Here is a 24,952-nt window from a genome sequence, read left to right on the forward strand (position 1 = left end):
AATTAATCCTACAGACCTGTGGCGATACTTGAGACAGTAAACCAATTCTGCCTGCCATGCGATGCCAGATAAAAAGCACACAATTTGTGGTAAGACTAAGGCTTTGTTGGGAAATGCTAAAGTGAAGAAATTTCTGCTTTACTTGGTTTTGTTGTTATTTCCGTGGGCCACATTTTTCTCCCCTGGTTCAAATGCCTAGGAGGCTGACAGCACCGGTTAACTAAAGGTGACCCCAAAGATGCGATTTTCTACCCATGATAACTCTGGGCTTGAATTCTTCTTGAGACGGTGATCGGTTTCAGAATATGAAATTCTTGTGACAGGGAATTTGGTATTTTTGCTCTTATTGGAAACAATGTCTAAAACAGAGTGACAGGACCATCGAGTGATAACCACCGCGACCCTCCATCACTGAGCAGGGACTGTGCATTTCAGTGGCACCCTTGCTTGCCCCTCACCTTTGTAGGAGATGACCGGATGCTCTGCTCTCTGGCACCGGGATGCGTCTGTCTCTGGCTGGGCGAGTCTCCACCACCCCAGGCTGGAGAACAGCCAAGCAATGACGCAGGGTCCCTTCATGGTGGGCAGGAGGCCTTGGACTCTGGGCACTTGTCTTTAGCCAGAAGCTCGTCGTCCCGTCATGTGGGGAAAGTGCCTAAAACACACAACAGAGAACCAGTGAATGGACATGAGTTCAGGTTTTCTGGTGGGTGGTCTTTTGGTAAAGCCCCATCACTCCCTTTAAAAAAAAAAAAAAGAGAGAGAGAGCCTTGGAGTGCTTGGACCACCACAGCTTTATCTAGGAGATACTTCAGAACTATGTGGGAACATGCATACATCTCAATCCACACCTCTTATTCTCCCAGCAACTTTATGAGACGACCCACTGATCATACAAGGAGGGATGTTCAAGAGGAAACCCTGTGGAGCTGTCGTCGTCATCGCCCCCTAAGGAATGCAGTTTAGAGCTGTGCTCATTGATTGGTTTTCCCTTGGATCTTCATTCTCACCCCCTCCTGCAAACACAGATCTGTATGTGGAAGCCCTAAGAATGCCACCGTTCCCTTTTCAAAACACAAAAGCCCCTAATACATAAGGCCATGACCATTGTTTTTTACTCTTCACCTGATTAATATCATGCTATCCAACTCTTAAAAATCATCCCAGTGGGTGAATTCATCCTTTGAAATCTCCAGATGACCTGCCTGCCAAGTTTCTGGCTAGAGGTCAAGTGTGAATCAAATAAAATCTATATTGAGCACCTACTGGGTGAGATGAAATTACTATGCTGGGAGCTGTGAGACTTTAAAGATTATGAATAATTTAAACAATTAATAAGCTTTAAAACAAGATGGGCATATAAAAACAACTAGAACCCAAGCTGTCAGAAAAAAGTAACAAGAAGCAGGAGTGCTGGGGAGTCAAGAGGGGGAGTCCCGCTGCTACGTAGAGATCGAGGGTGTGTCCAAGGAGGAGTTTATGTGTGCGTTTAATAGTGGAGGGCAAAGAGGATTTCGACAGATGGAGATTTCTGGAAGGAATCCAGAAAAGGCTGAAAAGACACACTGGAGGGGCAAGAAGAAGGAGTAAGCAACACGTGTTGAGAATAGTTTACTGTACTTGACCCAAACCCCAGGAAACAAAGGGGAGTGAGTCATGAGAAGCAGCTTAGAGAGGAGGCTGGGTTAAGATTTGGACGGTGGACGATACCAAGGTCTGAGGTCCCTATTTTTAGGCAACAAGCTACCGTAGTATATGAACATTAGAAGAAATATTAATAAGATTGTTCTCACAATAGCATATGTAGGAAATTGGGTAGAGAAGAACACAGAGGTGGAGAAGTTAATTTGAAGCTACAGCAATTGTTCAGACGAGAAATAAATGCAGGTGTGACTTTAGGTGGTGGCAATGTGACAGAAATTGAGGCAAACCCAGCAAACAGTCATTGTGATGGACAAAGGACGTGTGGAAAACTAAAGATGTCCACAGCGTCTTCAACTTCCCTCCCTCTGAAAGCTGGGTCTGTGCCCCCTCTCCGGAATCTGGGTTTGACCCTATGACTGCTTTGCTCCTTTGAATACGATGGAAGTGATGGCACCCTGGCTTCCAAGCCCACTCTCTAAGAGGCTGGCAGTTTTGACTTCCTGTCTCTTAGAACACATACTCCGGGGCATAGAGACACCAAGTCAGAAGTCCAATGCCCCTGAAATTGGCATGCTAGAGAGGCCACATATAGGTACTCCTAGTGACCTTTCCTACCAAGCCCAGCTTCCCAGCCATTCCCACCAAGGACCCTGATACATGAGGAAAGCTGAAACCCACTGAGTGACTTCAGTATCACAAAAGCAAGGGAATCAACTACTAGAGCCCTGCCCAAATTCCTAATCCTCAGTGTGTGAAATCTAACAAACAGTTGTTGCTCTAATCTGTTAAATTCGGGGGAAGAGAAAGCAAAGAGGCACAGATGGTCTCAAGATAAAGAATATAAAGTGTCTTCGGGGATAGTAACACCATTGTTTAAAATATGATAATCAACAGAAGAAATTTTAGAGAAGAAGATGATCATTCGGTCTTGTTCATGTGGGGCTTAAGATGCTGAGCTATTAAGGAAATGCAGCAGATTGTGGGAAATCCAGGATGGATGCTCAGAAAAAAAAGAGAATTCATAGAAAGCATATAATATTTGCAATGGTTAAAATTATGGGTGCTTGAGATCCACTGGGGGAAAGAAAGCATCAGAGAAGTAAAAAAAGAAATAGAGAGAACAGATTATTTAGAAGTTGTTAAAGAGAAGTAACCACACGAAGATGACAGAAAAGAACAGAGAGAGAAAAATATAGCACCATGGGGACCAAGTTAACCAGGATAGAAATAACACATTTTAAACAGAGGGCTGGTCAACCATATCCTGATGAGGAAGAGTGAAGACCAACAGGCAGTCAACGGTCAACTTGAGGGGTCAGTTTCAGAAAAACAAGAAGCCGTATCCTTGGAGCAAGGAACCCAAGAGGGAACGGATTGAGCAAAAGGGGGACAGAACATCCATGGTATCGCAAATGCTGGGTAATCTCAGAAAATTCAGTGAAATCGTGATAAGCACGAAAAGATCAAAATTGGGAAAGCAGAGAAAACAGACCATTAAATACGGCTTCTTTTCTAAGAAGTGGTGAGTGGAGAAGAGACTGTAGATCTAAGAGGGACAGGAGGTATGAGATCCAAAAAAATGGAGGTGGCCAATGATAAACATCCAGTAAAGAGGGTGGTTATGAAAGGGAGGAGGGGGCCTCACCTTTAAATAGGAGTGTGTGCACCCGAGGATGCAGCGAGATGTAGGATGAAAGGGGAAAACGTGAAGCGGAGGCTGCGTCAAGTTTCACAGTCGCTGTATTTTGAGCCCCATTGACTCAATGCTCCCCATGATGGAAACATTCCAGTGGGGCAGAGAAACAAGTGAAGGGGCTGAAAATCACGATGAGGCAAGAGTATGGTTTCTGTTGGAGGGTGAGAGCCTGCACATGAAGGTGGAGGAAGGGATAGAGAGGACAACTGGCAGCCTGGGGCACACTGGTCTAATTGGTCCATGATCTCTGGCCAAGGATGGCTCATTGTAATGGACAGTGGAGGCACGGTGCTCTCTCCTCCTGGGTTATTACAAGTATGACTCATTTCACTCTTGGAAAAGGGGTCCCAGGCTGCAAAACTGGAGGCAGCTCCAGAACTCCAGTCTATAGGTGAGCACGTGAAGCTGCATCTCTTCTTTTCCCTCTGACCTGAGACATACGACATCACAGTTCATCAGATGACATATCTTAATACAGAATAACACTTGTTAGAAGTGTTTTAGACATAATTTTGTTCTGGACAGAGCAAGGAGATTTGGAGTAATCTCACCCATCCACTCAGGGAAGGCTACAAATAGATGATCACCACCCCACATCAAAACAAATTGGTGATGAAAAAAAATATATATATATATAAAGGATAATGAAAGTAACAATGAACTCTTAGTAAGGGCTCGCTAGCTCTGTGGCAGGCATTACAGTTAGCCCTTACACCCTGCCTGGCACCCAACAGGCACCCAGAGCAGCATCTCCAACACCAGCTCCCACTGAACAGAATTCCATCACAAAGATGGATGGGAGCATGGCCATCTCAACCTCTGAGACTGAGCTCAGGTCACCTGTGGGTGAAAAGCAAATTCTTCTCTCACAGAGAGCTTTTCAATGTGTCAGACCCAAGACAACACAGAACCCCCTTGTGTGAACTAAGAAACAAATTATGGAAACACCTGCCCATTGTAACTGCCCTACATTCACAACAGCCATGCATTCCCATCTCAGTCCTAACATCTCTGCCTCCCAAAGGAGAGGTGGAGAAAAATAACACAGGAGCCTAAAATGTTCCTTCCCCAGGACTTTCAAAGTGATGATTAGAGAAAGAAATGCCGTGTCAAGGGAAAGAGCAGCTAAAATGGGACACAAAGTTTGATGAGGATGAGATGAAATTACACGTTTGCCACGTTAAGCTCAGGGAAGCACATTTAATGAAAACAGGTGATTTTTAGAGGTTTATAATTTTCAGAATATAACATGTTACCTTTTTTCTTAAAATAAAGGTACTACAAACAGATCCTCATTAGGGGCCAGGGAAGGGCATTCACTTAGAGCAGGGTTTCCGGAGCAACCTACACAATGCAAAGCTAACTCCTTGAATAGTCTTTTACTCCAAAGAGGCTCAGATCTAAATAGCAGGTCCTTCCGTCCTGGGGTCTGCAGTTCCATCCTCCACTGAAGAACGAAGCTCTAGCCTCTTGGTGCAATGCAGTGCGGGGAGGAGGCATACTTAGATCGGGGGTTTCAGTGCTTAATCTTAGCACTATTGACATTTAGAGCCAGGTAATTCTTTATTCTGGGCACCGTTCTGAGCATTTGGCAGCATCCCCGGTCTTGACACACACTAGGTGACAGTATCACCCTCCCCCTCCATCTGTGCCAACAAATTCCCCCCAAGACCTCGTCAGATCACCCTGGGTGAGAAGCTCTGATTTGTACGTATCAAAATGCCTCTCCCTCTTTAGAAATTAAGTAAGCTAGCATCACTGGAAAGATTATTTTTAAACATGCTTATATAAATCACCCAACTGAATTCATATTGAATCATTTCAGCAAAATTGCAATAAAAATGAAAATCACGTTAATTATAACTATTTGCTACATCAGGGAAATACATGAGGAAAGAATTTTCAAAGGATCGATTTTAATAAAAGTTGTTCGAATTTCATCCTGCTATCTCTGGAAAATTAAAAATCTATTTGTTAATACAAAATGAGTGCTTTTTGGCAACAGGAAGATTTCTTACAGCAGGACAATTTGGGCTAGAAAACAGAGGCTTTTTTGTTACATCTATTTCAAAATCCCTGAAGCCTTCCATTTAGTTTCCTGATGTGGGAGGAGGATCTCTCCATAAGCTAAATCTAAATAAGCAAAACTGTATATATGTGTTTGTATAATAATAACATTTCCCATTCACACCCACACTGCAAATGAATAGGCTTTGGGGAACAGAAAATAACTGTTCCTTTCAGTTTAAAAAAAAAAACTGCTGTCAGATAAAAAAGAAATCAAAAGAATGAAAGCTTCCACAAGAAGTTTCACTTTGGGAACAAAGTCTAACCAGTTATTAATAAAAAACAGATCCAGAATAGCTTCACGTACTTCTTTTTTAGGGGAGGCTGAGATTCTTCTGAGCCTTAGCCCTACTGTAAAGCTGGAAAATGACCAGATCCATTGGCTCAGTTCAGAGAGCCCGCAGAAACCCGGCCGGCCCGGATCCTATCTGCTGATTTTAAGGACTTCCATCTCAGAGAGGATGGAGAAGTCAGGTGAGAGGACCAACCAGACAGCAGCCGGGAGAGGACCAGGCAGCAAAGCCCCAGCCCCGCTGCCGCACAGCAGCTGTGAGGAGGCTGTTCCACGTGCGCCTCTTGCTTGTGTAACATCACAGCCTGTTGTAAGATCAGAACCACGATGGCAGGACTTAGAGGAGTGGATGGACAGCTCTTCTGCAAGGTCTGTGTTTGCACTCATCCTTCCATCCCTTGGCCCTGTTCCATGGGATCAGATGAACCACTCACCCGGAGACTAGAGCCCCAACTGAAAGCCGCAGAACCACCGAGGAACTCATCCCACCATCCCGACAAACCACCCTGTCTCACCCCCCCACACCCTGGCCCAGTCAGGCCAGGTGACACGGTGTCTGCGGCACAGTCACCAGCTGCTGCCAGGTAAACAGCCCTGCCCTGCTCACAAGCCCTCAGGATTTTCCCACTGCTTACCACTGACAGCCCGTCTTCTCCCAATTCCACCCCCACTGGTCCTGCTGCAGAGGCCTCCCTTCAGCCCCTCCAGCCTGGCCCCGGGCCTCACTGTCAGCCTTGCACGTCTGCTGATGCCTCGGGCCCCACACCCACCCAAGGTCAAGGCTGGCCTCCACCTTCTGCAGACACCCTGGCCGCCTACTCCCGCCCACACTGACCGTTCCTTCCAGGGAAACTCCGAGGTACCAATTACAGTGGCGGCTTCTTCATCAAAGGTTACACAGAAAGTCATATAACCTTTGGTGTTTCTAAGTTTTGACTTCTCCTTTTTATCATAAACAAGCCATGGCTAGAACACGCAGTGACAGTCCCCCGGGTACGCACTGCAACATGCTGAATCGGCTGTCTGAATGAATCAGAAACCACATAGCCGGCGTTCTGCTTAGCATGGAGACCTCACCCACCCTGCACCCCTGAGCAAGCACCACCCTCAGGTGGTTTATTCAGCCCCTTGGCACACAGGAGGCAGGAAGTGAGTCAGCCTCACACTGAATTTGAGAGGTGAGAGAGGCAGCTGAAATCACCTCATCTCTCCCTTCCCTTTGTAGCAGAGAAAGTCAAGGCCCAGATAGACTGGAGAGATCTTACAGGTTAACGCAAGATCAAGTACGCAGCGGCAGGGCCACGACAAACGGGAGCAAAACCCCCCGGATCTTTGCATCACACGCTCAGCCTTCCTGCTCACACTGGTGAAACCACACACTTGTGGGCACAAGTTCAAGTGGCCTGAATGGCACCCAGAAACATAGTCCTCGCTCCAGAGTGAAGCCTGAAGGATGAACTCATGGCCTGGAAACAGGGGGCATCACTTACTCAGCCAGTCGTACGGAAGGATGTCACCTGGGGGCGAGGGGCAGCCCTCCAGCACAGGAGTGGGGAGAGAAGAGGACACAGTCTAGCTGGGACTCTGGGTCGCAGGTAAGAGCAGTAAAAATCTATCTTTCAATAATTACCAAAGAGAGGTAGGAGCAAAGTCTTAGGGAGCACAGGAAAAGGAGGAATCCCTCTGAAGGGAGGAAGAAGACAGAAGGCATGGCTTCTGAAAGGGTTCAAGTTCAAATATTCAAAGAAGCAGGAAGAACTGCATGCAGCCCATGGTGTGCTCAGGGTGGGAGGGAACGCATCGAATGACTCTGTGTTTATCCTCATCGAAGCATCAGATATTCTAGGTACACTGAGCAGGAAATGGGATTAAATGAAGAATCAATAAAACAATAAACTTAAGTTAATGCACAGTGTTCAAGTAAATAGATTCCTCCAACCTTTTCCAAAAACAGCAACTGAACGTTTTATTCTTTGGGAAATAAAGCGAAATTAAACTTTTCTTGTTATTGTGTTGAGTCTCCAAGGGGAATCAGGATGTTCACCCAACACATCGCATCTTCAGTGTCTACAGACGTTTTCGTAAAAATTGTACCCTTTTTATATTATTTTAACCCATGTACCATGACTGTCAACTTTCAGCCAAAAGAGGTTTAACATAAATGAATTAGTGAAACATTTCTAGAAATGTCTTAACAAAAACACTGACCGCCCTCAAGTGCAGAAGCTCTGCTGGGTGCCACCTTCAGGTAACTGAATAAGAAGCTGGCTTTTGTGACTCATAGATTTTCATCATCTCTGAACTGAGATGAGATGGAATTTTATGGCTATATAAAATGACCTCATGGTATAAAACGGGAAAAAGCAAACATTAAACTATTTTATACGTTTCAATAATGGTTCAGCTCCAGTGACCTTATTTTATACTGCTCTTCAAAGGGAATTGTTGTTACACTTCTGCCTTTTTCCCCTTGTTTAGCTCCAGATCGCCTGGAGGAACCGTAAAAATAAATGAAGTCCATTAGATAAAATTATTATTTACACAAAGGCAATATTAATTTTATCAGTCAGCAGGTTTTAAAACTAAGTGAAAGTTCATTCAATCCACTTCTGTGCTAGCTAAACCAAGAACCTTTTCTAAGAAAGAAAGGAAAAAAAAAAAACCTTAAATAATGGGTCTTCAAGGCAACATAACTGTATCGATAATTTCTAAAGGATTTACGCAGAGACATTTCCTCAAGGCAGGAATTTCATATGGACACAGCAAAATAACTTAGCTATAAATGACTCTCATGGTTTGGAAATTACTATTCATAATTCCCATTCGTTTTTAGTTAATATAAGCAAGACGTGAAGTGCCACGTTCTCGCTTGTCAACTAGAAGGTGCGATGTCTATGATGACATGCAAAAGCACGCAACCATGGCCGGAAGAAACGAACGCACTGCCCAGTGTCCCTACTCTGGTCAGCATCCCTGCTCACCTTCTGATCGCCAAGACCAATGAGTTCATGAAATCTGACATCTCCATGGCTTTGTGCCAAGGGCCTCTTCTCTTGAATATCTCCTGAAACTCTCTCGTCCCTGGGTTCCCTAACACCCCCATCTCCCTGTGTTCCTACTGCACCCAGACCTCTCACTCCTCAGTCTTCCTTTAAATGAAGGTGCACCCTAATCTCTCCCGAACGTCATTTCTTCTCAGTCGACACTCTCAGTGGCCTATCTCTTCAAACTCACGTGACTTTACATACTTCCTAAAAGCAGGAGATACATTCATGTGTGACTGAAGAATTGTGCTGTGCACCGGAAACTGACACAACATTGTAAACTGACTACACTTCAATAAAAAAATACAAAAAAAAAAAAGAACATAAAACAAACAAAAAAATTAAAGCAGGTGAATTCCAAATCTGTAACTCTCATCTAGACCTCTGAACATAATCAAGTCTCATAAGTCAAAATAGACATCTTCACATAAATAAGCCAGAGGTACCTCATCGGTGGGTGACCTCGTTACCTGTCTTTATCAACTGTCCCCTCTGTGCCTCTCTCCTCTCACGGCTGGTTCCACCGTTTACTCTCATATCCAGCTCATAATCCGAGGACTCACCCTCCAGTTCCCCCTCCTACATCTTCCCAAAGCTCCTGTGTCATTGTCACTGTGTTCTAACAACTGTCCTCTTCCTGTATCTAGAATCGTGCCCTGCCCCCACACCCTGACCAGCCCTCTCTGTGTCTCACCTCCACAGCTCAGCTGTTTTCTGGCAGGTCTCCCGGCCTCTAGGTCCAGTTCTTAAGCTTCGCCTCTGAGTAGCTTTCTCTGATTTTTTTCCCCACTTCCCCCCCTCCCCCTGCGGCCCCACTGCACCTCAACACTCATTTCTGTCAGAGCCTTCATCACCCTGAACTCCGATTACCTGTGTCTGTGGCTCATTCCAAAATAAACCTCTAAAAATCTCAACCCCTGGACAATACAGGGCATAGAATATACAAAAAAATTACCTGAGAAAGGAGTTCACAGAGAAAAATAAGGCAAACCCACATCCACCTCTCCACCCTCTTGGCAATATTGACGCTGCCACTAAAATGCAATTCATGGTGCTGTTCCTTCTATGAATCTGCTGTTCATTGTCACAGATGTTTTATTCCTCTCTTAAAATTCTCTTAACATCTGGTCCAAATATGAGGATTCCCATGGTTTTGAGAAATGCCCTTTCTCAATGTCATAATTTTCCAGTTAATGGTCAAAGGGATGAAGGGCTTACTATAGGCAGATCAGCTTAAAAAAAGGAAGTCTCCTGGGTCTGGAAACATGAAAGCTCACAAAGATATAACTAAAGTGCGTGAACCCTCAGGGGTCTGGATGACTTATTCTGGCACGTCATAATTTGCTGGAACCATTTGAAAAATCAAAGGACAAAAAAAAAAAAAGGATGATATTACAATTCACAGAAGAAGTAAATTCATCAAATTCATTATTCTAGGGTGAAAATGTGAATACCTAGAAATAGTGTGTCAGATAAATTTACAGACCATAGACTATTAATATATTTGGGAAAACCAAACTGTTTAGCGAAAAGGCCCCTGATGGATGTTTTTAGATTTCAGTGGGGAATGACCCTTGTGTGTGATAACTGATGACACCTATTAGGTCCAATGGACCAACATGTCAAAGTCAATACATTTGAGTTCAAATCTGTTGCACTCTGTGGTCTAAGGGAAAAAAAAAAAAGACCTCAAGAGCAGTAATTACTATTTTGGGGTCAGTTCATTAAACAAGAATAAGAAATCCTTCCTAAAATTAAAAAAAAAAAATTACCAAGTTAATAACATTGTGTTGCATATTTGAAAGTTGCTAAGAGAGTAAATCTTAAAAGTTCTAATCACAAGAAAAAACTCTGACATATCATGGCAAAATCAAAGATTCCACTGAATCAGAAAATAATAAATTATAGGAAATGGCAAAGAAGGTTATGTGATTCTGTAAAGCATGAAAGCATCTCTTATTTTCCTGAAATAAGCCTATAAAACAAGTATTAGCCTTCTTTCCTATTCTACAGATGTGGAGACAAGACCCAAGGAGGTCCCCCAGATAAATGGAAGAGCTAATAATTTTAACAGGCACATCCCTAGCCCCAAATCCATGGTCATCTTGCTGTACTGAAGATACTGTCCTTGTATATATATACATGTCATTTCCGTAATAACCAGTTATTGACAACGGATCGAAAGCCCTGCAAGACACAAGGATCATTTGGCTGAAAAAAATAAGATGCTCTATTGCTACCAATTGACTTGGGGGCTGGAGCTGAATATGTGTTTCCTTGGGGATAGAAATTTCACCAAGTAACCGGCTGCAGCATCATTCACCTGTCCTAGAGCCAGAGACCTCACTGACCATAATTTAATCCAGCCAATGATGGATGTGCACCAGCCCCTGCACAACTATGGGATGGCCTTAATGTCTTCTGTCGCCCTCTGTCCACCATCTACATGTCCTCCTGGGGGCCCAAGATGTCGGAGAGCAGCCATCAGCTGGTGAATATAAATTTCTATCTCAGCCACAGCCTGTCCCTGAAACTGTAACTTCCAACCTCCTTTCACTTCTTCTTGAGTGCAAGGACTTGCCTCCAACCACACGTGGACCTAACAAACCACTACCTGCCTCTCTTCACCTTTTATGCTTCCTGTCTCCCTATCACAGCAAGAGTCCTTTTGATGTCTCGGATTTCCCTGCATGACACTAAACCATCAGTCAAGCCTGTCCCGTCTCTCACCTCTACTGCTGCAGTCCCACGGTCAGCCACATCCTCTCTCCCCTGGACTCAGCAGAAGACTCTTGAGGTGATCATGGGGCTTTCACTCTTGCCCCAACCCCCAAAGTCTATCATCTACTTTGCAACCAGAGTCATCTTTGTAAAAAGACTAAAAAAGTCAAACTCACAGAAGCAGAGAATAGAACAGGCTTCCAGGGGCTGGGGAATGGGAGAAACTGGGAGATGTTGATCAAGGAGTAGACAGTTTCAGTTACACAGAAGGAGTACGTTCTGGAGATCCAAGGGACAGCATGGTGACTGTCATTAATGATACCATGTTGTATGCTTGAAATCTGCTAGGAGAGTAGATCTTAAATGTTCTCATCACACACACACAAAGGTAAGTAGGTGACATGATGGATGTGTTCATCACTTCGATTGTGAGAATCATTTCATAATGTGCACATACATACATATATACACCATGTTGTACACTAAATACATACAATTTTTATTTGTCAATTGTACCTTCATAAGGCTGTAAGAAAGAATCAACTATAATAAAATATTTGTGTATTTTAAAAGGGCGCCCCCCTCCCCCACTTTGGCACTTTCCCCTGCACTGTGCTGGGGCCACACATGCACGCAAATACACACCCACACACACACATCGCTCTGGTATTTTTGCCCACCGAGCTGATCCCCACTCAGATGGCACTTGCCGGTCCTTAGGTCCGGAAGTCCTTTCTCCAGGTCCTGCCAAGGTGCCTGTTTCTCATTACTACTCAGGTTTCCTGCAACATCACCTCCTCAGGAACCAACCCCCAAACCAGGCCAGCTGAAGCACAATCTTACTCTCTACCAGTTTCTACTATTTTCATTCACTCACGTCACTTAAGACGACTTGAAATCATTCAGCTGCTGTTTCTGTTTATGGTCTGTTTAATCCACTGGGATATTCGAACAGGGGGAGTCAGCCTTCGTCTTGCTCACTGGTCGTTCCCAGGGCCCAGATGAGAGCATGACATTAAATATTATTGGCTGATGGACTAGGTCCTAGAGGGGACAGAAACCAAGACATCCTTTACCTAAGTGATGGAAAAATCGTAAAGACTGGATACTTTCTGCCCGAGCAGCTGAACAGTGATTACAGAACGTTTCAGGAGCACTTCTGTGGAACCCTACAAGCGCCCCCACAAGGCATCAGGCTATTAGGTGAGACTTCAGGAGAACAAGTCAAGAAGACCATGAATCAGCGGCCGCAAAAGCACTGAATGATTAGCACATAATGCAAAGCTATGAAATGCAGACGTGCTGTGAACATATGGTGTTTTATTCTCCCGTTCATTAGCCTGAAACGTAGAAAGGTCACTGAGGACATTACAGCAAAGGTCTCCATGGTTTAAAGTAATCCCCAAGTGTTTTGCAATTTTGCATTTTAAAATATTAAAAGCTATGTGATGGGGGTTATGTTAATGAAAATACAAAAGGAGCAACTTCTAAATATAAGTCCAGAAAAAGCAATGACAGATTGCACCAATTTGGCAAGTCGTCCCTTAACAGGGAAGGGGGTTCAGCACAGCTGCGGATGCTTGCTCGCCTGCTGTCGGCATGCGAAGGGTACAGAACTATCTATGGTATTCCTCAGCCCACGATGTCTCTGTGACCCACCCTGCCCACCTCCACCCATGTAGGAGAGGCAGCCTCGTAGAGGCAACGAGAACACAGACTCTGGATCCAGACTGCCGGGGTTTCAATCAGCGCCAACATTAACATTATGCCTTGGGTTCCATTATCTGTGATATGAGATAAAACGCGTGCCTTAAAATTATATGAGTTGATTCCAAAGAACGTAGAATACTCCCTAGCAATGAGGAATCACGAAAAAAAGTTTTAATAAACAAATAAGGACTATTTAAAACTGCTTCTTAAATCTTGCAGGAACAAAAAAAAAATCTCTAACAACCACATTAGTGTCTTCCTACAAAGAGATGATGAAATCAGTTCACTGCTTACGAAGAGCCGTGACAGTGGGCGGCTCAGCCTTAGGAAATTCCACATCTTCCCAGGAAATGTGTAAAAGAACACTCACAGCAGCATTTTTCATCATAGCAAAAAACCAGAAATAATGTAACTGCCCACTGAACGAATGCAAAATTATGTGGTATATCATATCACAGGGAAAATGTGTGGACACCAGCTACATACAGTATAAACAAATATTAGAAAAATAATGTTGAGAGAAAAAAGTCAAGAAGAATGTAAAATATAGTAAATCAATATTTCTGCCAAATGCAGAAAGAAGCAAAATTAAACGGTATTTTGAATTTGTTAAAACTATATTGAGAGAGAAAGGAAATGTAAACAGAGACTTCACAGTAGTGCTAACGTGAAAATGAATGAGTGCGGAACGGACAAAGGAAGTGATGCGCCACTTCATCACCTCCCCAGGATCAGATCAGTTAAATGGAACTAGACTCACTAATAACCCTCCTCAGACCCCACGCTGTCCCACTCTACCCTTCTGCCCTGAAAACTTTCTTCTATGTCCACATTGAACCTCATGCCTCCTACGAGGTCCAGATCAAGCACCAGCTCCCCCCTTCCCATAACCGTTTCTCCAGCGAGAAGCAAGGACCCCTCCACCAAACCTCCTTAGGTACAGTCATCTCCACCGCCCTCAGCTCGCACTGTGTCACAGCCTGGCTTCTTCTGCCTTGCGACCTGGCTTCCCTGCTGCACAGCAGGACCACACAGGAGAGCCTGTGCCCTGCTCATGACTATAGCCCCTCAAGGCCCACCATATTTTTTGCACATGGAAAATACTTAATGTTTGTTGAATGAAAGGATCAAGCAACATTTGCAAAGAGTGGCATGAAGGGTCGAGCTGAGGCAGGAGGATGCCGGGGAACAGGTGGGTTTTGGAAGCACAGGAAACATGTGAATGAACTGCAAATGAGGAGATCACAATTTTGGCAGAGAAATAGTAAAAGTTTCAGGGTAGAATTTACTGAGAATGGGGGTAGTAAACACATTTATCTGTTTGAAATGAAAAGATCAAAGCTATAAGTAATGAAATCAAATAAATTATGGCATATCCATACTATTAAATATTATACAGCTTGTAAAACCAAATGCAGTAAAACTCTACACACGGGCATAAAAATCCAATACTGCTGCTGAGTGAAAAAAAATAATATGTAGACACTTATTTACCTACAGAGAGAGAAAGAAGAGGGAAAGAAAGAGCAAGGTCCAACTATTGACTGAAATAAAGCAAATGATTTTTATCTTTAAATGTTTGTAGGTGAAAGAAAATTCTGATTACTCCTAAGCACGGTGGCTATTTTATATTCTTCTGTACTGTTTGAATTTTCAACAAGGATTTATTAATTTTGTAACTCAAAGTGAGTAAAATATTTAGGTTTAAAAGGAGTGAATGTGAGGAGGGTGCAGCTCAAGTGACAGAGCACATGCTTTAGCATGTAGAAGGTCCTGGGTTCAATCCCCTAATTACCTCTCCTCCCCGTCAAAAAATAAAATAAGTGAATGGGGTGAGGTTAGTTTTATGGATTAACTAATGAGACTGGAGCCAGAATGTCCATGTTTAGATTCAGCTCAGGTTGACTCACTAGGCAGTAAGGCCAGAAAATGATGAAAGAACAGAAGCTTAAGGGCAGGACAGAAAGCAGGACAAGTTTAAAGCGGGGGTGGTTAGAAGGTAGAAATGTTAGCAGAGCAGAGGCCAACTTCCCATACAGAACAGGGACTTCCTACCATTCTCATTTAAAGTCGGGTGATGAACAGTCACGATGAAAATATATGACACGCAAGTGTAAACTAGGAGTTTACCTGAGAAGAAAAGAAACTTTCATTCTTACTAAGGAAATGATATTGATTTTATCAGCCTCGACAGGCTGTATTATGCGAAGTCCTCTGCTTATACTGAGAAGACATGAGCAGGTGCACAGGCTCTGACGGTCACTTTCCATCCTGACATGGAGATCCTATGTTTTGTCCTCAAAGTTGCCACTGTAGCTGGGTAAATAGCACACGCCTGTGAAATCACTACAGGGCAGTTAGCACACATTTGGTTCATAAGCAGTAGACTGTGTTTCCGGTTGAGTGTCTAATGGTACTTTCTGTAACATCCTGTGTAAGAGGCACTATGTTACGGTTACTCTTGCTGTTCTGGAAAATTCCCGTAGCTCGCTCTGATTACAACCACAGCACCACAAGCAGCAGCTCATTAGCCACGGAGATAAGAGAGGAGGCGGGGCTGTGCTTTCACTCACAAGCACCTCATTCTGGAAAGTCAGACGTTTCCCAAGCCGGGCAGTCGTTATTTGAGGACACGTCCTTGCAGCAGAGACAGATCTATCTAGTTAGTAACTAATCTCATAGATCATGATACATTGGCAAGTGTGGAAGAAAGCTACCTATTTGGGAAGTCCAAAAAAAAAAGTTTGTTTTCACCTTGCAGAATCCGGTATTTCTTTAATGATTGCCATTTTTGAAACTCAAATATGAGACACTTGTTGGTGGCTATGGCTGTTTAACAACAAAACTCGCTTTTTTTATTTGACACACACAAACACAGAGAGAGAGAGAGAGAGAAATTTTAAGGGGCTTAAAAGTATTCATACACTTTGCCTTGGCGGTTTCATCTCCAGGACGTTCTCCAAAGGAATTCATCAGCTATGTCAACAAAGATTTATGCTGAAATATGTATCTTCTGGTCTGATTATTATGTAATACCAGGAAGCTTCTGTTCAGAGAAAGGGAATTGATTCTACACAAATGAAGTACATCAGAAAAAGAAAATACTGTTTTTAAGAGAAATTTTAGAGACATGAGAAATACTCAAGACAGTATTAAGCGTATGAGCGGGAACGTCAGCTCGGTACCTGGCATAAAAACCAGCGCCCGCAGGCACTCAGGGCGCACCCACACAAGTGAGCGCTCCTGCGTGCACACACACATACTCTCATATTGAAATGTAAACACCAGGAGCCTGGGCTCTGAGTCTGACTGTAAACTGGATGCAAATCCCAGCTCAGCCTCTTGCTGGTTCTATGTCCCCTATTTCCATCTTCAAGTGGGGATAACCTTTGAGGATTTAATTTTGTAATCAATGTGAAACACTCAGAACACCACCAGCCCCACTGTAAGTACTCACTAACGGTTAGACACATAATCGTGTGGATTTTCGCTGTTACAATTAACATCTGGAGGAAAATAGTCCCAGCCATTAGAATGTTCTGAGATACGTGCTTCTGCATAATTGTTTGAATACTTTTGGGGGTTGTTTTTGCAAGTTTACTGCGAATGGGCATGTGTGATCATTAACATCAGAAGAAATGTTTATGGATTCTTTTACTGGGAAAATTCTACAGAGAAGAATGAAGATGAATTAGGGATATAAGCCCCCTCTCTGACTCATGTTCTTCATGAGAGGACAGAAGCAGTTCCATCTACTAAGTCCAGTCTCTGCATTTTGTTTACATCTGTTGTGCCTGAAGATGCTAGCAAGCACGGGGAACGTGGTGTCGAAATCAACCGCTAATTATTTTTAAAAGGATCAGAACGCTTGTATCTCTTCAGAGTTAGATCACCATCTGAAAGGCATCCTGCTTCTGCATCCGAGGGGTCCTCTTGAGAGAAGAGCTGATCAGTGCTATAAACTTCAGAGAAAAATATAACAACAAAAATAAAACAAACAAACAAAAAATAGAACAATATAATACACCTAATTTCTCTGGAAGAAATTCTGTATGGCCAAAGATTTTTCTCACAGTAGGAAACTAGAGCTTAAATTAGATTTTTTTACCTAAGCAGCACATTGACCCAAAACCCGCTGGCTGAAGCAGGCAAGAAAAAACACAAATCAAGAAAAACAGGAGGTTCTGAAGCCTAGAAAAACTATGACAACTGCGCGGCATCAAATGTCAGATCAAATAAAGGGTGTCTGCAGTAGTTGTCCATAACTTCCTAAGCAGAAGTCTGAAGTGTTCAAAAGCACATGGCTGGAGTCTTCATTTATCTTGTGAGCTTCCACCAGGCGACATACTGAAGATAAAGTACAATGAGATCATAACCCTTCAAAAGTTTAGTTTATTGTCCAGTATTTTTCTCTAGTGGTTAATGGTGATTCTCAGAGATTAGAACAGAAGAGGTTATAGGAAGAGGCAAGAGTGTGGACACACTGAGAAAACAATTTCCTAGCCGATGAGAGCCACCATAGAGCAGAGAAGTCCAGCACGGTTTAGGTGCAATCCAGGCGTGCCAGAGACCCATCCCTTCAGCCTCCAGATGACAAGCCTCCACCATTTACCAAATCTACCCACACAACATTACCATTTTCTGCATGCAATGACAAGAAAAACTTTGGAAAAGATAATGAGAACCTGCGAATCAGGGACCCAAGTTGAATCCAGTCAAGATACTATGACTCAGGGAACTCAACCTTCTGACTGGGCAATCGAGAAAAGAACAGTGCTAGGACTCGAATTCACACGTGTTTGATTCAAAACTCACCATGCTATCCTGTGTCACCAATGGTATAATGATTGATTGCTTTAGGTAAGCTGGCAATGGTACAAACCCCACAAAGTCCCATGTTTAAAAAGCATGGCAGAGTGTATGCTTTCAAAAGTCAGATGGTTCTAAAGCGCTTGTCACTCTGGATAGATTAATTCCAATGATCCAGAAATACATCCAAGAAAAATGAAAATATAGGTCGACACAAAAAAACTTGTACATGAGTACAACAAGTAGCAGAGCCAGTCACAATAGTCCCCAAAAGTGGAAACAACGTGGAAGTCCATCAACTAAGTAATGGTGACTGGAAAAAGAGAACGTGAAATCACCTACAATGCAATATTATTCAGCTAGAAGAGAAGAAGAAAGTGATGATACAGCCACAGAATTAAATGGTGGTAACTGCACAACACTGTGAATACAGGAAAAGTGCTGTAAATGTTAAAAAAGTGAATTTTAGGGTATGTCAATTACATTATCAGGTAAAGCTGTTATAAAAAATAATCCAAATTCCAACTCAGGCTACCAGGTTCCTGTGATGACGATTCCAGCAGCAGAAGCTAGAATTAGGGTAGTTGGCGCCTGGCTGATTTCCCAGAGGGACCTTGCGGGGTCTTTTCAGTTTGGCTTCAGCAGTGGTGCCTGCGGGTGGCAGTGACTGTGGGGAGCCCATAAGAAAGGAGAGAGCTCTTCATATATTAAGCTTTTCACAAACTGGGTTCCCATGAGACTGACATAAATGGGGGATGGGGTGGATGAACTACTGGTATTTACAAAAGTAAAAGAGTTATACAAAAACCAACCTGCAACTGACATGGTTATTTCATGGTTTGCAGGCTGCGATGCACCAGTTACCCAGACAGCCGGCTGCCACACACATATTCACAGAACGACTGCCCCTACAATAATTTTAAATAGCTTTTGCTATTTACAATTAGAAATTACTTTATAATTTCTATTATCCACCATCATAAATTCCCTCACCATTTATATTACTTACATTCTATTACTTATTAATTACGTTGGCGGAGACCTGGCTCCAAGCCCAAGAGCTGGCCTCTCCAGCATGCATGCCGTGTGCACCCTTGGATAATCCCCAGGGATGATGCCCACACTTCCTCATCCAAAAATACTGAATAGAAATTCCTATTCTTTACCCAGTGTTTTTCCAATGTGAAAGCAATTAAGGCAGATAGCTAAGGAAAGTTCTTCCAGTATTGTTCATTCTCCAAAGAGAAGAGTGAATGGTAGAACCAATGGGCATGTGGATGGCTGGGTGGCATCTGTAAAAACTGTGTCCACGTACTTGGACATATTCCTTAAACTATGTCTACATAGTTCTTAGAAGACTAAGAATCTTGTGCCACGTGTCAGCCAGAGAGAATGTTTCTCACCGTCTCCACCCTGGATCATGAAACATGCTCTTCTGGATCTCTAACCTATCCCAGGGACCACAGTTCCACCTCCTACTGTGAAGTCCCCATCACACAACACCTGCGTGATGACTCGGACTCAGCAGTCCCTTGTCGTCCTCGTCTCAGCCCTTAAATATCAGTCTCACACCTCCCTCCACTGTTCCCACAGCATGAGGCCACAGAGTGCTGTGACTGTCAAGTTAGCGTTTCAGATCACAAATAGTTATGCTGTCCCCAGATCACAATTTGGTAAATCTTCAGCAAGCGTAACTTCACAAATCAATTCCTGGACCACTGAAGATTCTCATCCTACAGGGGTTCTCTGGGCAGGATTCTCCTCCCACAGGGGTTTTCCTAAGGAGTTTCAAGTATGAGAAGGGGCCCGAGATTGCTAGCTAAGGATAACACAGCCTTAACAAACAGCTGCCTCTTCTTTTGGCCACCAGCATTTCCTCCAGTGCAGTGTCTCTGAGCAGGCCAGCACTGTCTTCAGCGTGCTCTGATAAATCAAATGCAAGCCTGTCCCAGTCCCAGTGGGCCCCACAGATGAATCACTTGACAGTCCTCTGCATTGGTCTACAGCATGGAGAACCGTGTCCTTATTTGCTATAACCACATGCTTAAAATGATTAACTCTGCACCGAAACACATACACATGTCAGACTCGGGCGTCTGAACCCTTTTCTCTTGGTCCACTCTTTTCACTGAACATCAGTCTATACAGAGGATCCACAGAACATCCACATATCTTACAACTAATAAATAAAGTGATTTTGCTTGCAGCCAAGGACTAATTAGTTCCATGTAAACATACAACCACAGCACTACAAAGGACTTCGACAGCTTATCTCATCTATCGACACTTCCCTGGAAGTTTTACAAGTGACACGTTGGAACCTCACCCTCAGCTTCAAACGAGATGCTAAGATTTGTCTCTAATTCCACCAGGCAAATAGGATTATTCCACCAGTCCTTCCAGCGATTTTTGGAATCAGACAGATATGAGTTCGAATTCAGCCTACCTTCTAATTTGAGAGCATGAGAAGAGTTTCCTAACCTTTGCTAAACCTCTTTCTTCATCTAAAATACTAGTAGCACCTAATGGTCATGGTTTTTGTGAGGACCACATGAGTTCACGCTTTCCGTCTTCCCGACACATCACCCGGCATGTATTAGTGGTCCATGCTGAATGGCCTTCTCTCCCTGTCCCAGCTGGTGTTCTGACTGAATCATGCCTGGCTTTTTCTTTTTCTTCCATCTGTCCTCAATGTAGCCTAAATGTCTCTATCCTGACTCTCAGGGCTTGATCGTGACAGTCCCTGAGCATGGCCGGCAAGATGCCACACAACCTCACTCCAAACTCCTGCCTCACCTTCCACCAGGCACCAGGCATGACTCAGCATTCTTGAGACACCAGCGTGCTCACACACCTTTTTGCTCTTTATGCTCAGAAAGCCTTCTCCCAGACACAACTCCCCATCTACACCCCTTCCTGCCCTGTGAAGGCCCATCTCAGAGGCAAAAGCTCAGCTATTGAGGCATTCACACCCCCAGGAGAACTAGTTCTTCCTTCAGCCTGGCACTCAAAACCCACTGCATACACCCTTCATCATTCCACTTACACACTGATAGCATCATTCATGAACTGAGTTCCCCAGCACAACATCAGCCCGTGGGGAGAGACAGTCTTCTCAGTACACTTCTTTTTAATCACAACAGAAAGCTTAGACATGAAACAGTACGGATGTTTGTGAGACAAAGGAGGAGGTGCAGAGCAGTTAAGAAGCCCTGCTCCTCCACCAGATTTCCTGAGTTTCAGTCCCCGCCTTGCCCCTTGCTGGACGAGTGACTTTGGGCAAGTTACTTAACCTCCCTAAGCTCAGCTGCCTCATTATGAAATGAGGATATTAATTGTACTCTCCTCGTGGGTTGCTGGGCAGAGTGTAATACTGAATTCTTTACATGCATCGTCTCACACTGACTAGCACGCAATGATTAACACACACCTGCTGTCACACTGGAATGAAAATTGGAACCCCTAATTTTAAGCCATCCTATACTCTGTTGAAAAATGGGCCAATCTTCTTTGCTGCATATTCCTTGTCAGTGCTCGAAGGCTTAAGCCTGAGAAACAAATAATAAAATAGAAGGGGCTGAACGAAGAGAAACAGAAGCCGTAAACACACAGCTCTCCTCTTGTACCATTAGAGCTGGGCAGGAACACAGTAAAGGTACTACATGGTGTTTACATCCAAGTTCTAAGACAGGCTCGGTGTCCTACTGTGAATCAGTTTTAGAAGATGTACATACGGTCCTGATAGCAATTTCCCCGTCTATGAAACCCGGGGCTGTCACATTCCTCCTAACCATGGTGATACATGTTTTCAGTAGCTGCCGGCAACGAGGTTAAACTAAGCAGGATACATCAATGATTTTTTTCCTAATCAAAGCCATAAAGTCAAGTGGTTTCAACCAGCCAGTCTCCAAAATACGTACGGGAGAAAAACAGGACTCAACTGGCAGCTCGGTTACCCATAACTTTCAAAACCAGCAATACATCTCCCAGCCAAGGCGAAGCCATGTTATAAGATTTAGTAACAGCTCAAAGTCTCTAAAATGCTGTATCACTAGATTCTGTATTTAATCAAATTATTTTGAAATGTATATTTGCAGTGATGAGGGATCTGAAGGCTCCTCTTATAAAGGATCATTTCAGTGTCCCACTGGCACATAATTTGCAAAGAAATAATTTCCCCTTACTAGGCAGAAATCATGATTAAACTAACCTCTGGCATCTAGGTCTTAAGATCACAGGATGAAAATAACCACAAATGAATGAACAAACATTAAGGACTTCCAGGTGAACTGTCTCAGGTGACTCCCAAAGGTTAACTCACAGAAGGAGGACGCTGGCATTACAGCCGAGAGCCAACAAATACTGAGCTGTTCTGCTGTCTCTCTCTTTCCAGCAGGTACTAGATTCCAGAAGGGCTTATCCAGCCACCCAAAGAAAGGGTGAGTATAAGGTAACCAGCTCCTGGGCATGTTCCCTCGCTGACTGAATAAGACGCGCTGTGGTTTGGAAGCAGCCTCCGGAGTCACAGAATGCTAATCAAGACACTCGTTATTTCATCCCACCGCAAACAGCAGGCCAAGCGGCCAGCTCCAGGCACGTCCTCGCGGTCTGTGTTTGCGCACGTTCAAACACCTTGCTTGTTACAGAATTTCTGTCCCTTCTGAGAATCTGAGTAACACTTAGGGATGGCTTCACAGAAAAATGGTCTCCCCAGAGATCCAAAATTCTGCAGAAATTTCACAATGGGGACTGTCCAATGTGCTCTCACAAAGCTCTCCCCCCTCATCCAAGAGCCGTGAACCGTCTCTAACTCAGGGCTTGTCAAACATCCCATTCATACATCAGCACCTTGCTTCACTTTAAGCAATATTTAAAGCGAAGTTTCTGAAGGCCCAGGACAACGTTCCTTTCAAACCCGGTCACCTCCCCCCACCCTCCTGGAGTTGAGTGGTTTATAGTGTATAAAAGCCAGTGGGGTTCTGGTGGAAGCGGGGCTACAGTGGGAAGAGAGAGTGCTTGGAGCTGGGCAGACCTGAGTCAGAGACAGACCTTGGCCAAGTTTTTTCAGCTCTGTGAGGCAGGACAAGGACACACACACCTACCTCGCGGGGTGATGGCAAGGACTGAATGAGCAAACACCTGCAAAAGGTCGCCAGAGAGCCTGCTGCCCAGCTCAGGGTCAGCAATTAGGAATGAGTTCTCATGGCCTTTTAGATGGGGGACTTCAAACATGCCAGATTCTCTTCCATCTCACTCATCACTCCTCGCTGACTAAACCACATGGACGACGTTCTTGAGCAGACAACGTCTGTAAGAGGGGCACCAGTGCTGCTTCCAGAAGCACACACAGCATCTTACACACTCGTGTGAGAAGCGAGCAGAGAAGGGGACTCACGGGCCAGTGGAAATGACCCAAAATGGTCAACATCTGAGCTCTCTCTTTACCTACCATGTCATAAAGGACTTTGGGTTTCTAATTCCCCATGACAACGCTGAGACATGTCTCTTGTCTTCACTAGTTAGAGAAACGGACATGAGAGAAAGAATTTGTTAGAAATCAAATAAAGAGAACATAGTTAAAATGGCACCACCAAATTAGCTCTGTCTCAAAGGGCTTCACGTGCCCCACAGCAGGAATCGTCCAAATAGATATATTTTCCTAGTGGCAATTGTTTTTTCACCATTGAGTTTAGCAAAGTCACAGACACCTATTTACAATATTATTTTAAAAAAGCGTAACATAAGCTTTCAAAAGGATGGCCAGCGGGTATAGTCTCATAAAGACTCTACCCTAGATTTATTAAAAATAAATACAATAATTAAAGCCTAGGAAATTAGGCAGCTAAAAATATTTTCTCCAACATGAAACAAACTACCCTCATGTCGGTATTCAAATCTAGTGAGATTTGAGTGTATTTCTGCTTTGGGAGGGAAAAAAGAAACACTGGTTTTCCTCTTCAATGAAGGGAACTATGGATATCAAAAAATTAACATTTTGACTTATACCAATGATTCAAGTATCAAATTTAAACATTAAATATTTATTGGATATGTAAAGCATGTATAGCACCAAACTATATTTTTAAAATAAGTTAAAGAAGTCTACACAGTATTAAGGAGCTTAAAATCAAATTTAAGGAGAAAAAAATATATACATGAGTTGACTACTAAGAACTGATAAAAATACTGTGTGGAAAAGCATAAGCTATTTGTAGAGTTAACACTTAAATTGGAAATGTTTGTACCAAGAGAATGGACAGAAAAGATATAGAAAAGGAATTAACCCAATGCAAGAAAGTATTTTGTGGTACACAGTTTCAAATAGATCTTTAAGGAAAGATTAAATGCTTATTGTTACAAAATTTGGAAAATGGAAAAGAAGAAATTCTAGAATGAGAAACATGTGATTCTAGAATGAGAAACATCAGATTTCTCATAAAATAAACACCATATATCAGAGTTTCTTAATCTCAGCATTACTGGCATTTGGATGGGATAATTCATTGTTGTGGGGGGTCAGGGGCTCTCGGAGCACTGGAGGGTATTTAGCAGCCTTGTTTGCCACTACCTAGGGGATGCCAGTAGCTTAAGACAATAGTCTTGACAATCAACATGTCTCTAGATATTGACAAATATCCCTGGTTTGGGTGAGAGAGTTGGGGTGCAAATCACCTTCCATCCCACTGAGAATCACTGCTATATACAAAGTTAAAATCTCAGAGAAATTTTTGACTTACGACATAACAAAAGGACTACACACAAAAAAAGGAATGTTCCAATCTTTTCTTCATACTTCAATTTTCTTGTCTACTTACTATGCCAATATGATCCTGTAAATAGAATGTGCTACACATACTAATCAAAACTATATCCTGAATCCCTACAACACACAATTTCACCACAAAGAAACGTGGGTTTTCACAAAATAGTTATATAATGGAAACCAGATAAACGTGCTCGTTGCCACAG

The 24,952-nt window shown here is 43.4% G+C and overlaps 1 protein-coding gene across 4 annotated transcripts in view; it reads right to left on the reverse strand.

Annotated features, from left to right (window-relative positions):
- Window positions 1-24,952, reverse strand: part of SEMA5A (semaphorin 5A) — a 444,386-nt gene that overhangs the window by 293,651 nt on the left and 125,783 nt on the right. For all 4 annotated transcript variants that reach the window (XM_064479456.1, XM_031443174.2, XM_064479438.1 and 1 more), the window contains one exon: window positions 459-655. In XM_064479456.1, coding sequence (XP_064335526.1) covers window positions 459-579 — 121 coding nt within the window. In that variant the 5' untranslated portion in view covers window positions 580-655. The remainder of the gene's footprint in view (window positions 1-458; window positions 656-24,952) is intronic.

This window comes from Camelus dromedarius, chromosome 3 (assembly GCF_036321535.1).
Source record: "Camelus dromedarius isolate mCamDro1 chromosome 3, mCamDro1.pat, whole genome shotgun sequence".
Classification (NCBI taxonomy): Eukaryota; Metazoa; Chordata; class Mammalia; order Artiodactyla; family Camelidae; genus Camelus; species Camelus dromedarius.